Here is a 14,717-nt window from a genome sequence, read left to right on the forward strand (position 1 = left end):
TGAGTTTTTTTTAAATTTTCTTTTAAGAGCTTCAGGAATACAATTGTTGTCTTTTGCTGCCTTCTGCCGCCGCGTGGGAGAAATGAGGAAATGCGGCACATGATATTTGGACAGATACAGGCTCTTTGAAGGAGAGGCTGCATATCTTTCTCATTTTGCAATTGAAAAGTGAGGTTCGGTCAGTATTAATTATTCCCCGTCGGACATTTTGAATTGCATGTGTACTAATATATAACATGACCATAAATATCATGAGTGACATGACACATGCATGGTACAACCATTGTTAACCACAAAGCGACACAACCTTTTAAAACAAAAAAGGCAGATATAGCAGCAGGTTTTAATGAGCATTTGAATCAGTAAGACATCGTGCATGACGGAAAAACTGAACACTGGCAACAATATTGCAGTAAGATATTGGCAGTACTCCATTGAAGACATTGAAACTGTCGTGCTCCTTCGCTTACCGTCAAAGGGAATAAAGAAAAAGCATTTGTTAGATGTACTGTAGAAGATGGAAGTCGACATTTTAGCAGCGACTGCTAAACTAGATGCAATTCAATGGATACAATGTTAGCTTGTAAAAAATGGGATGCTTGACAACTTCCTAAGATAAATACGCCATCGAGCTGGATCACCTTCTTTTTAAATCTGTATGCAAATTGAGTATTAACTCACAAATGACAGCAGGTGAATGGTAAATATGCCCTGTAGGATGTTGATTAAAGCATGCGGTATCTTCCTCCACCCAGGGTCTAAAATAGAATTAAAACAAGAGATGTAAACTAAAATTATAGTTTTAAATGGGTCTGCTGTAATTTCAGCCTTCAACCCAGAAACGAGTAATGCCATTCGAGCCTGCGCTGATTTCCCCGATGGCCTGGCTTGTTAACACAACATTATATTCAATTTGGGGTTTCAGCCGCAATAATTATTGCACGCAGAACACTGCATGGTGCTGAATGAGGAATGAACCACTCCATTAAGTGGAAATCCCAAAACCTGCCCCGAGCTGAGTTCCCATCAATGCAGAAAGCGGTGAATGTGGAAAAACTGCCAACTCATTAATTCCTCTGTCCTCCCAGCTGGCTTCAGACCTCGCCTGCTGTCTCAACTCATTTGCAGTATATTTGCCGCTTATCTAAAGGATGCTGTGAGAAAATTAACAGAAAAGTCAAAAGTAAGCAAGAAAACTAACACAATGATATAATTGGCAAATGTAGTTTGGCACAAATGAAATAAATATAGATTTGTTTTCTTCAATACTTACTCTTCTTATTTCTTGGACTCGCTGTCCTCCTGCTGGCAAAAATTGGTGGCCTGCAGGTGTTGAAACAAATCCAGTGATTAAGCAGCAAAACAGTACACTGTGTGCCAAACACAGACTACGTCAGCTGTGGTGGGAGGAGACCTCCCTCTCTGTGTGGGTGATGGAGAGAAACGGCCCGGCCAGGAACAGTGGGAAGCACACAAACACTGCACTGCTGGTTTCTGCAGAGATATGACGTCTCTGATCGAGGCCACCGCGGCTCATCTCTCTCTACGCTTTTGTTCGCATGAAAAATAAGTCATGTCACGGCCTTGTAATGCTGTTGCAAAGCTGTTGAAAAGGAACTTTCTGAGAAAGCTGACTTTAGAGTACATCGTTCAACACTGTAATCTTCTGCTGCGTCCTTTTTGTCTCCTCGCACTTGAGACTTAGCAACCACACTCGGCATCAAGGGCCACTCATAGAGGTTCAAATGGAGATTTTTTTATTGTAGAAGGTGAGTCATGCGTCCAAATTCCCCCAAAGCAGCCCACCCTCCTTAAGAAATGAGTAGACGCTCAAAAAACTAAATATCTGCAAAACTAGGGAAATTCCTACCAGCCTTAGTTATGTTTTACAGCAAATATTAGCATGTTAACTGCCATTTAGCTGCCACATAAGCCGTGCAATCCTTCAGTGAATTTGCCCCTCAGTCATTTTATAGTGTATAACATTGTTGTTACATGTTTTTTGTCAGTATGAAGTTGCTCAGTGACATTCTATTCATATCTATTTATATATCTTTGCGAGTATGTTGTCGTCATCTCTTTGAAGTGCTGAAAGCTGAATAGGTGGAACACACACATTCAACCCCCCCCCCCCCCCCCCCCCCGTGTCCTTGGGAGAGAGGTCTGTGAATGGTGATGATCACTAAACTCTCAAGAGGTTGTCACTTACATCTTGTTTTGTGCCCTCTCACACCCTGAACACAAGTAATTATCACCAGATTCACACCGTGCCTCAGGCTTTGAGTGTCAGGCTATAATTCTAATTGTGACTTACGTTTGACAAGGATTGGACCGTGTTGACGTGTGAAATCACTCATTAGAGTATATAATTCAATTTGAACAGCTGTGACTGGTTTTGCACGAGACTCTGTGATGCAGAGGAGTCGACCCTTAGCCCCCCCCCCCCCCCCCCGAGGCTGGGTGAGCTTAGTGGAGCAAACAAAACTATAAAAGTGACTTATGGGGTGTTTAAGGGGGCCTCCAGTTCTTCTCTATCTCAGTGCCGTTAACCTATGAACACAAGACAATAGCGCTCAATAACATTCAGATCAGTGAGGTAGTTGGGAGTGTTTCAGCTACGACTTCACAGCTCAACAAGTCGATGGAACGCGTCTATAAAATGTCAACATTGTTAATTTGACACTTTTCTTGGTTTTTTTTTTACGTTTTTGTGTCACTTTCTACCTATTCTACACTAGATTTAGTAACTGGCTACTTTAAGTTAAGAATCTACAATAAATGATGAAGCATTGTAAGAGATTAAAATAGCCATAAAATCAAGTCGGCTTCCCCTCGCCCAACATGCCACAACAGTCAAATGCAACTTACACATTAAGGCTTCACCAATAGTGATCAAAGACTAATATATAACAGTCGCACGCGCCATTTTCCTGCATTGAGACCTTTAAGAGTTGATATTTTGTGTAATGTAAGTACACTTTGCTAAAACTACTTGTACCACCTTGTGCTCCATCACCCCACGGCTGAGTCCATCCATCTACATGTAAAATCAGCCTTTTAAAAAACACTCTAAATGTGTGACCTGTTTTTAAGGATGTAGTGTTCAGCGCAGTTGAAAGGTTTAGAGAGACGGACTAACAAGTGGTTGGTTTTGGTTAGTTCATATAGAATCTTTCCAGCCGTATCATTCAACATCTGGTTGACTTGTTGAGTCCACGTGGCTGTTATTCAATGTAAACAGCACTGTGGGATGAACACAATGATTTCCATCTGCTGTACATTAAAGTGCACTGCGTATAAAAATGGATACAGAAAACCAGGGATTTTGACGAAAAAGCTTTTCACACTTCTTTGTACCCGAGCTGTTCGGCAGGACAGCCGGCCGGCCGGCTTTCTGCTCAGACAGAGAATTGTGAGCTCAGCTGTGCGAGAGTGAGTGAACAGCGACCGAGGTCCTCTCCATCATGTTATGTGTGACTTGCTACACGCTGTGATGTATGATTGTCTGAAGTCAACAGATGGGATAATTCATCACACACCGAAATGTAGATTCCTTTGATGCCTGCTCAACAAACTCGACATCAAATACAAGTGATGAATCATAAGCAAACATCGGCGAATGTTAGAATGTTAAGATACTAACGTTGGGTTCAGTGCTTTATCAACGTTTTAAATGGAAGAGCTCATTTTTATTCTGTATCATCGTCCGACATGAAGCTCTGTGGATTATTTTGATAAAATCGTGATTTAATAATCTATATGCGGCTGTGAAAGTTGAAGATAAACCAAGAGTGCTTTTATGTATTCGTGCAAAGAGTGAAAGACTTTGCAATGTGCTTTCAAAGGTGAACACGTGAATTTGGATTTTTTTTGAAGGGCTCAGCCACCAAATAGCTCTTTTGAGATGATGGCCGGTCCATATTTCCCCCACTGCCAGGGTCTGATGTCTGGCAGAAGATTGAAGGCAGCCAGGTGTGTCACAGCGTCACAGAACTCTGAGGCCTTTCATCTTTCACAAAATTTGCCAGGATTGATGATGACGTGAGAAAACCTCATCTGCTTTTGAGGGAATCGTATTGAGGAGAAGAGAGGAGAGCCATTTCGCTTTGGTTGTAGATTGTGCAAGATTTAGCACAGTTTGAACGTAAAGTGAGTAAAGTTTTCTCTTTGACAGTGAGTACAACTTTGCCGAGAGATAAAATACACAGACTGGTGACAAATATACGTTCCTTCTGTTTTCTGTCAGCGGCTTTACTGTTTATTCTCCTTATTCAAACAATTAAACAGACCGGGACACTGGTTTTCTTTTTTTGGGGATATAAATCTCTGGTGGCCCCAAACAGTAGTTGGAACAACAGCAGATGGACCCGTAACACGTTACGAATCACTTTTGGATGTGCATAGCATAAAAAGTGGGAGGACAACAACAAGAGTTTGGTGTGGGGAATTCAGTTCCACCTCAGTCCTGCCCACAGGGGCCCAGGAGAACATTAGATTATGAGGCAGCCAGATCCAACATCAAACCTGTTGTGCCGAAAGGTCACAACCACTCTGAAACGGGCGTGGCCACTGCCCATTAGAGGGACTGAACCCTTGTCTTTGACCCCATCATGGCATCCTGGTTGATTTCAAAGACTCCAAACTCACATCGCTGAGAGTATGATATTGTTTGGTCTTCGAAAAGTGTCAATCATCCCCTGATGGAGATAAGGAGCAGTTATGTCGTTGCCGATCTGCTTCTGATTGTTTACATTTTCCAACAAATGAAGACAAATAACTGCACAAAGCAAACTTACTTGCTTTGCACACATGGGGATTTTCTCTTTCATCTTAAAAGTAAACTGCTGATTTGTGTTTAATTAACGTGTCAAATTTGAATGTGATGAACGGTGATTCATTTACAATTACAGAAACCAGTGTCCAATTAATTCAAAAGTAAAGGAAAAGGCATAAATCACCGAATTAGAATGATGGACTTGTAGTTAAAGATGTTGGAGTGCTTAGTCTGTGACTGTCATCAGTCATTCGACAGCCACAATCTTTGATATGATTGAATCTATTGATATGCATGACCATTAAAGGGGCTCCGTATCGCAGCATCACACCAAAAGTTCAGACTTCATCTTTTATTTTTGCACAACAGCAGACAGTTTAAGCATAGGACAAATGTGTACTGCACTTTGCAAAATGTGAACAAAAAAAACACAAACTAAACAAACAGAGGGGTAGATTCTGGACAAATGTTCTTGATACTTGTTCCTTGATACAGTTTATGGCCACTGTGAAAACGTCGGCCCTCCTCAGTGCAGTGTCAAATCTTTAAGGTCCAGTCAGAGATCAGAACAAAGACCCTGTAGTGATTTAGTCAACTGCTGTCCTTTAACATTTGTTAGCTGTGGCCTGAATTACGATGATGACGCTGTGATTGCACGGATACCCTCAAAGCACCCAGGTGTTGGAAAAACACTGCTAATTTATTTGTCCTTCTCTCAAACTATTTCTGTGTGTGTGTGTGTGTGTGTGTGTGTTTTTTGTTTGTTTTTTCCACCAATCTGCTGAATTTTAAAGCAAAACACTGACATGATAAGGGACCTTATGATGGTTTCGGCTTCATCGCCTAGTTTTAAAGGAATAGACATTTTGGGAACTTGTACCTCGTCATGTAGCTGGAGACAGCGGCCAGTTAGCTCTATTCGAAGATGACAAAGCGCACTAATTAACATGTTATATCTTTTTTTGTTTAATCTGTACAAAATCTGCGGTGTAAAAACGACAGTTTTACAAGAACACTAACTTAATCGAGTCTCCACTCGTTGCCTAGCAACTCCTTCCAACCGAGATAAGCACGTCCGCTGTAAAACAACGAATTGTTGTTTTTACGCCTCGGCTTCTGTATGCATTCAACAAACTAGATATAAAGTGAGCGTTAGACGTGCTGTGAGGCACATTTGGTTACCTTTTGGAGATATTCAGGCTAGCTGTTTCTACTGGTTTTCAGTATTTATGCTAAGCTAGGCTAACCAGCTGCTGGCTGCAGCTGACATATTTACAGAGATAATAGCGTTATCTTCTCCTCTAACTCACGGCTCAATGCTCTGTCTGGAAAAGGATTCCTTGTTTCAAAATCTAGTTTTAAAACCTTCATTATTTCAGTGTTGTGCTTATGTATGTTACATATTTCTAAATAAATATGTCACCGCCAGCAAATCTGTGAACAAGTAGTGTTCAATCACAAAAATGATCGACAAAGTGTACACATCGTACAGAGTGAGTGGGAGTAACTTAGTGGGGTTAACCACGGCCCAGGAGGCCATTTTTGCGATGGGCTCTCCAAGCAGATAAATCTGGCCATGTGTATCTTTTATGGATGTATAAAGAGCTTGATAATGATCAAACACCATAAAGCGTTACAGCACACATCAGTAGGAATAAAAGAAAGGGGGAGCTCACTAATCAGACCTTGTAGAGACACCCAGCAGGTGGTTGACGGTGTTGCACTGCCATGACTGAATTACAACAGGACAATGAGACGAAACGGTAACAATTGGCAGCAATAGACAAAACAGGATTCTTTTTTCTTTCAAAATTCACTCTGATAAAGCCGTTGAGATTGTCACGGTGGGTCCAGCACTTTGGCTTCAGATCTAAAAGGACTTTTTCCACGACTTGCAGAGGATCTTCTGGAAGGCGCGCCTGAAGTCCCGGTTGAAGATGGTGTAGATGGCGGGGTTGAGTGAGCTGTTACAGTAGCCGATCCAGAAGAAGAATTTAAAGAGCGGGACGGGGATCTTACAGGAGTCTCTGCACACCCCGTACAGGCTGTAGCTGAAGAAAAAGGGGAACCAGCACACAACAAACACCCCCATGACCACAGCCAGGACAAATGTAAACCTCTTTTCCCTGGCTTGAGAGGCCTTCTTTCTGGCCAAGGAGCTCCGGCGACGTTTCCTCCTGGAGGCGAAGAGGTCCATTGATTTGTGACTGACTCTGGAGAGGCATGTGGGTTGTTTGGAGAGGGAGCTCTTCTTGCAGCTGGCCCTCTTGGCTGACTTGGACTCCTCCTGCTGGTGTTTGTGACCTTTGCCCTCCGAGGAGGAGCTCTCTATGTCAGCATCCTCAGTCTGTTGCCCGAAGGTGACGGTGCGTTGGCTGGGCGTCGGCGGGCACTGACAGTGACCGTTCTCCCTCTCGCCATGGAAAGGGGAGGTGGCTTTGCTCAGTCCGTTCTCAGTTTGTGTAACACTATCTGGCCTGAGATTGTTCCCCGACATGGTTCTTGTTCTGGTTTTGGCCACTTGGTATATTCTGATATACACCAGCACCATGATTAAGCACGGGGCGAAGAATGACGCGATGCTGGAGGAGAGGATGTACCAAGTGTCATCATTCAGCTCGCAGTGAGGCTGAGCACTGCTATTAGTGTTGTTGTCTATAGATAGGAGCGGCGGAGATGAGATAAAAGCAGATATAAGCCACACAATTACGATGATGCACTTGACGCGTTTGGGAGTCCGCTTCAGGTTGTACTCTACAGCCTGCGTAACGGACCAGTAGCGGTCCAGGCTTATTGCGCACAGATGGACAATAGACGAAGTGCAGAATAGAACATCCAAAGCCTGATAAATACCGCACCAAACATTACCAAAATACCAGTAGCCCATAAGTTCGTTCGCCAGGGAAAACGGCATCACCAGAGTGGCGACCAGGATGTCCGCGGTGGCCAGGGACACCAGAAAAAGGTTCTGTGGCGCTTTCAGCGCCCTGCTCGTCAACACCGCAATAACCACCAGAATATTCCCAACAACGGTAAAGAGAATGAGACAACTTACAAGAGCAGCAATGCTGGCTATCGCGCCTAAAGAATATCCACTGTCCAGACTCCAGGAGGAATTCAGATGGATCACCGTGTACGCGTCCATTCCGCTGGCGTTAAACGAATCCATCCCGGCTGTGCGCGCTTTGTGTATATCCCAGAGTGGCTTGATATTGGCATGAATTCACATTCAGTCCTCTAATGACCGAGGAGTCCGTCAAAAAACGCGCAGCTCCGCGGCCAATTTACAAATCTGACGACATGAAGACGCGCGCATGAAAAGATTCCCACTTGGAGGAATCTTTGGAGGTTGTTTGTAGCCAGTTGATCATATCTCAACGTAACTTACTTGAAGAGAAAAAACAAATATTCTCCTCTGCGCCCTGCCATAGCCTTGTCACGCGCCTCCTGGTTGTCAGGAGTTGAGTGCCGTCCAGCCTCAGCTCCCGTTCCTTCCTTCAGCATGGTGCGCGCTCGCTCCTAATGATGCCCCGTGTTGTTCTCATAAAACTCACCCACTGCTGCCCCGCCCCCGCCACACAGCCTTATTTCCATATTGTTGGGATACGATGAGGCCAGGGACACGACTGTGTCTGAGCCCAATTATCTCAATTTCCAAATTATTAATACCAACTTTTTATTTTGGGGTTTTAAACCTCAACATTTGTGAGAGAGTGAAGGAGTTGCGTTAGGGTGTAATGTGGGTGAGTATAGAAGATGAGGCTTGTTGGGATTTTGGAGTTGAGCTCATCAGGCTGCGGGTGGAGAAGATGGATTGGACGTCCGCATTTAAATTGTAGACTTGTTTGTCATCACACAAATACACACACGGCCCCATAACTTTATAATAACACGAACAGAGATGTTATAACACTGACAGCCGGCACTTTATCAACCGGGTACCATAATCCAACCTGATCTCACATAAATGATGCAACTGTGAGTCCAACCCATTGATATATGGGGGCAAATTATTCTGTGCAACGTTGGTCAGGTAAAAATATGTTTCTCATTAAAAACGCTTGTTTTTTTATTCCTCTACAGAACAGTGATAGCCTAGGAGAGGTTTTGATAGTCATCATTTCCAGCTACCACAGTGCACCGCACATGCCTGTGATGGAAGTCAAGCTACCTTTCTTCACAAGCATACAATTCAACTTCTCTACAGATTGATGCATTCACAGAACAACCCACACCAAAAAACAAACCTGGCAACACTTAAGATGTCTTTGCGAGAGGAGAGGAGAGGAGAGGAGAGGAGAGGAGAGGAGAGGAGAGGAGAGGAGAGGAGAGGAGAGGAGGGTGATAACATTGTGGTGATCTGCAGAGTTTAAGATGTGTTGAGTGTGCAGGAGGTGCGATGATCATCGCAGATGATTCATCTTTGTTTGAGGAGCTTAATGATGGGAGCTGATGCCTCTGCTTTTAACCATAAATACTGCTCTGCTCTTAATGGTCTTGACTGTCTTGACCAAGTGACCATGGCGTCACCACAGTAGGAATCGTCTTCTTTTGTGCTTTTCGTATTTCTTTCCAAGCTCGGTCTGTTGTTTCTTGGGTCTTAGGTGTCATTTCCGTTTCCTATATTTGGCTTAACTGGTTGAGATATTTGGGTTTTTTTAGACAGAAATGTCAGTGAACTGGTGCAGGGCATCAGACTTAATCATGATGCGTCACTGTACACACTATATCTTGGTTTGCTTAAAGGGGAACTCCACTGATTTTCCACATCAAAGTCTGTTTACAGGTCCTGCAGCACATGTTGTGGCTGCAGCGGGAGCCGTGGGAAATCACCACATTCAATTAAATTTATTTGTGTACAGCCCAACATCACAAATTACTAATTAGCCTCAGAGGGCTTTACAATATGTACACATTGTGTGTATCCTTGAGGACCAAAACATGTGTTGAATGCATTTCTTCCTCCTAAAATATTTGCAAAGCTTTTTATATTTGAGTCAAAAGTATGATCACGGCCCACTCTGTCGCCATTTGCATTTCGCTTGTATTCAGATGGCGTTTCAGCCCCTCAGGTCTTCTTCAAGATCAACAAACAAAATTGAAGCCAGAGTGTGCAACACCTTTTTTTTTTGTTCCGTAGCTGCTTGTACAGTCAGTATACCACTGAGTGATATAATTAATGTTGAAAATTGACAGCCCATTGATCAGTCACATAAAAAAATGTCCCGAGTCGTTTCGGGTTTAATGGCTGTTTTTGTCGCTTGTTCCCGACAGTCAAAGAGAACAGCACAATCCTATTAGGGTAATTATCCTCACAGGGCAACGTAACGTAACGCATGATGATGAGGCTTTGGGCAGGATTTTCAAGAATTTTAAAGCCATCTTAACAAACAGAACTGTGAGTTATTATCTTGCGCCCACCAGACGATGAAAATGTTCAGGACATGTAGGTCACCCTCGTCGAATTTGATCAGACTGTTGAATCACTTCTCTTGTCGTTTTGTTTTTGCTCTTATAATTCTGCTTCAGTAGAGGAATGCTCTAAAATTCTGAATGGTCAGAAGGTGCATGTCACTAATCCAGATCCATGTGCATTGCTGCAGGCCTGTATGCAACATAATACACCATTCCTCCGTGACTTCTAGACTTACATATAGACGTTTGTGAGCAGGATTGCAGTGAAAACTACTAAACTGATTTTCATGAAACTTTGAAACCAAGGAAGAACCGATCAGCTGTTTGTTTTTTTGTTACTATTTCTAGTTAGGAGTTGGAATAGGGTCTTATTAACATCTACAGTATGGTAATGATGACAACCGATGATGCCTACTTAAGAACTGACAGCATACCTTGTGGGAGTCTTAAGCCTTGTTGAAACCTGGTGAATACTTTGCACATTGCGATGAGTTCACTAGAAATAAACTGATTAATAAATGTTATTCAGTGCCTGGGGGCCACTGACCCTTAAAACCTGATTTATACAAATCTTTCTTCAAATCAAATATTGGTTTTCCAATATTATAATACAATAAGGCACAAGGCGTACACCTATAAAGGGTAAAACGTGTGTACGACAAAGGCTCTGGCCTGAAAACACATGGTGATTGGCAGCCCTTCACAACACCACATCATCTCTGAGGAAGAAGTACTTCACTTTTTCACATCTGTTGTTCTTGAATGCTATTCTAGATGATCAACGAGCCGCCCGCCCAGCAGCCAATGAAACTAATTAGCGACGGGGTGATTTGATGCATCAGTGCAGCGTTGTCCCCGACGATCCAGAGATGCGTCGGTGCTCGGTTCAGCGTCCACTCTCATATTAGTTTCCAGGGAAGTTTATGTTTTCCTCAGTATTAAATCTCCCTTTGGGCTTCTTGGCTCAAGTCGTAAACTTCACCCTGTGTGTCAATTGGTTTTTGGATGTTTAATTCATTTCAAACATTGTATGGAATTAGCATTATAAAGTACAATACAAATCAATGCACGGCCTATTACTCATTCTTTAGGGACTGTTTCAAAATTCTAAGACTTCCATTATTTTTGTTTAGCTTTTTTCCCCAAATTTCTGAATTCATGAATTAATATTGTTGGCGTTAATCAAAATACAAGTATTGTCTTGTGGTGCGTCAGTGCCCTGGGTCATCCGTTGCTTTAAACTGGATGCAAACAGCCGGCTAAGAGCGCGCTGATAGAAGTGATGTTGCAGATGTTAGAAAGGCTGCAGCTCTCTGGAGAATGGACTCGGAGGAGATTGTGAGGAGACGAATGGAGGGTTTGGCAAATGGAGTACAGCAGCTGTTACTTTGGCTTGATCAATAACGATGGCGGGATCTTGTCAGGCAGCAGGATTTCTCAGGGAAGAAGAGCAGCTCCTCACTACGTCCAGTGTCCAAGCCCGGCAGAAATACCGCAGAGAATCATACACTTTGCAACGAGTACAGACTCAATCTCACGACATGCAAATTTTGCTGGCGTTTCAACTGACTCTCTGCTTCATTACAGCGCTTTAACGGTTTCTGCCCTTCATTTGTTCTTCCTAATAGAATCGCCTAATTTTCCATCATGGTGATTGTGGCAGAGCTGCATGACTAAATAAAATGAGCACTTCCATCCTCATTAGCAGCTAATCTTTCACTCACTAAGAGAGGAAAGTACCACTCTTTCAGTTCCCTTTACCTGCAGCTTGCTCGCTCTAAAACAACATCACGGAGTCTTTTAAGATGGATGTATTGTCAGACGCTCATCCGCCCGAGGTCGATGCGAGGCATTGATATCTTGAATTTAAGTTTCTGTCAATCAAATGATTGATTGTTTTAGCTCTAATTTTAATCCATTAAGTTTCTTAAGTGAGTTTTCAAAGACACAGCTTTGATTTTAGAGGTTGATTTTCCTTTTCTTGTTGTACACAGTTTGACTGTAAATTGATTTTCAGGTTACTTACTGACAATTTGTTGTTGACTTCTTCTTCATGAAAACATTTAGAATTACTTTATTAACTTCTCATCGTTCACGTCTGAAACCTTACTGGATACTGAAGGCATGCACCATGAACATGCAATCGCCTGCAGTGTAATATAAGTATTTGTTGATAGTTATATCAAGTTAAGCTTTGTTTAACCACAATGACAGAAATAGTAGATTACAGTATAAGACTAAATCAATATTTGACTGACATTGTGCCTCACGATATGTAAATCCCTGAGCTGTGTTTGCTTCGACAATAAGATTTACAGAATAGGATTCATGAACTAGTCGGTGTTCTTCTTGACTTTGGCTTAACGAGTGTACACCACATGTTAATAATCACGCATATCACGTTGAACGCTCAGCTTGGCCGTGTGTGTGCGACTGCCGCCTGCTTTGTTGTGACACGTTTCAAAGGTGTCCTGTTTGGATGCACATCATCTCTTATTTGGGCATTAATAAAGCATTTCATTATTATTATTATTGTTAATCGTCAAACATTATGCTCTACATACACAGCAGTATGTTAGCAACTGTAAGACAAAATGAGGAGCTTATGCTTTCATATCTACCTTTTTCATATCTTCCTAAGAAATAATAAGTAAGACGCCATGAATAATTAATCGGGCACAGATTTTTTGTTTTTGTTATCTTAGAGAGGCACTTACCATATGCTGCGTCTGCTTTGCCTTCATGACCTTGTGAAACGTTCATGTCACTCATCTTAAGCTGTGCTCAGCATGGCAGCGGAGCAGAAGATATGAAATGTGCTCATTGAATCGCTGTCTATGTGAAACAATAAGCAAAGACAATGGCAATGTGGATTCACTGCAGTGTAAGTATCCACTCTGCAAGTCATTTCACTTTCTATTTCGTATCGTTTCTATGTTGTTACCGACTATTTTTAAGACATTAACACAAAAAAACGTGTTTGCTTGTATCTTACCCTCGGTTCTGAGATGCGTTTTAGCATCTTTCAGGTCATTGTTTTGGTTTAACTGCCGGCTCTTTGGTTCACTCTAACTGCTTTTTAGTGAAAAAGCTCTGATAAACGGTAGAACGGACAATGTCATACTAGCTGACACTTTCAAGTGCTTCACAATATTCACCAGTGTTGCGTTTAAAGCTTGCTGCGCTGCCTCAGAGCGGCAAAAAACTAACAAATAATGCCGGTTTAAGTATTCGAAAATGTGCATCATTAACCTCAAAGATATACTTCACTGTTGCAGTGATGCTCACGAGTAGAAGTCTTAGTACAAACAAAAATTGTTGTGATTACGCTGTCATATGCTGTATGCAGTTAGTTTCCCGTTCACATGATGTGAAATGATAAGAAAGACTGCAGTGTTTATTAACCTATAGAATGCCTTTTATCCAATGAAAAATGGCTGCACATTGAATAATACGCTTAATCATACCTGCCTGTGTCTGCCCATCTATTCCCTGGGACAGGCAGGAAAATGATTAAGTGATGGAGTTCAATACACATGTCCTCTGTGTTTGGCATGCGGTGGGTTAAACAGATGTACAACCTACCTAATTAGCTGTTAAACAAACTCTTACAGTCCTGCAGGCCGATATCTGTTTAATTTGACGTCATCAGGCGCCGTTCACTGTGAACCTTGACCGGTCCTGTGGACTTTAACGTCACTGACGGCTTCAACGTCAGAGTGCTACATCATTTCAATCCATTGGGCATGAAATGGGATCCAAACAACATCAACTCATGTTGTCGTCCTCAGATCATTTATCCTCCTGAGATTATCTCAGCGTGATCTCAGATGGTGCGAGTGCAGTTCAGCATGTGGTCGGATGGTTTTCACGTGCCTCGTCTGAAAAACAGCAGGAGTTGGTTGTGGTGATAATGGTGGAGACATTTATTTTCATGAATACATGTTTAGGTGTAAATTGGACACACACACACAGCTGTTATCTTTGCACCAAATGTGTTAAAAACAACTTAAGTTATAAATAATTAGCATGTCTGACTAACTAGTAGAGTTGCCAACCTTCTTACTACCAAATAAGGGACAAAAGCTTCTGTCTGGTGCACCGTGCCAAAGCGGTATGGTGTTGGGTGAACAGTGAGCATTCTTATTCAATTATAAAGGCATAAAATATGTATATTCCATTTCGTTTCTATAGATGTACTGAAACTAATACATTTTTTGCAGGTTAATCCTTATATTCACAAACCAAACAACACCAGACATGAACTAAATAGACTAAAAATGAAATGCCTGCTTTGAATACATTGATTTCAGTTGCTGCTATCTCGTGCATGCATTAACACCTTCTTTTGGATTGTGTCTTTAGCCATTGCCCACAGAGTGGAGGAAATAGAGTCGCAGGCAATGATTCATCTGATCACGTTAAATTCTTGCATGCGTCTACTGCAGTTAAGTATCTATTAATTGATTCGGTCCCAGAGATTCTAGCACTGCAGATCCACAGATTAAGACACACTAGCGGTACACTG

The 14,717-nt window shown here is 42.3% G+C and overlaps 1 protein-coding gene across 1 annotated transcript; it reads right to left on the minus strand.

Moving 5' to 3' along the window:
• Positions 1-6,644: 6,644 nt before the first annotated feature.
• On the minus strand, positions 6,645-7,943 carry LOC306796402 (alpha-2 adrenergic receptor-like; the record flags this gene model as incomplete). The annotated part of the gene is made up of 1 exon (XM_079295298.1): positions 6,645-7,943. One exon carries the CDS (start codon positions 7,941-7,943, stop codon positions 6,645-6,647), a length of 1,299 nt encoding a protein of 432 aa, XP_079151424.1.
• Between the last annotated feature and the right edge of the window lie 6,774 nt (positions 7,944-14,717).

This window comes from Melanostigma gelatinosum (genome assembly GCF_949748355.1).
Source record: "Melanostigma gelatinosum genome assembly, chromosome: 23".
Classification (NCBI taxonomy): Eukaryota; Metazoa; Chordata; class Actinopteri; order Perciformes; family Zoarcidae; genus Melanostigma; species Melanostigma gelatinosum.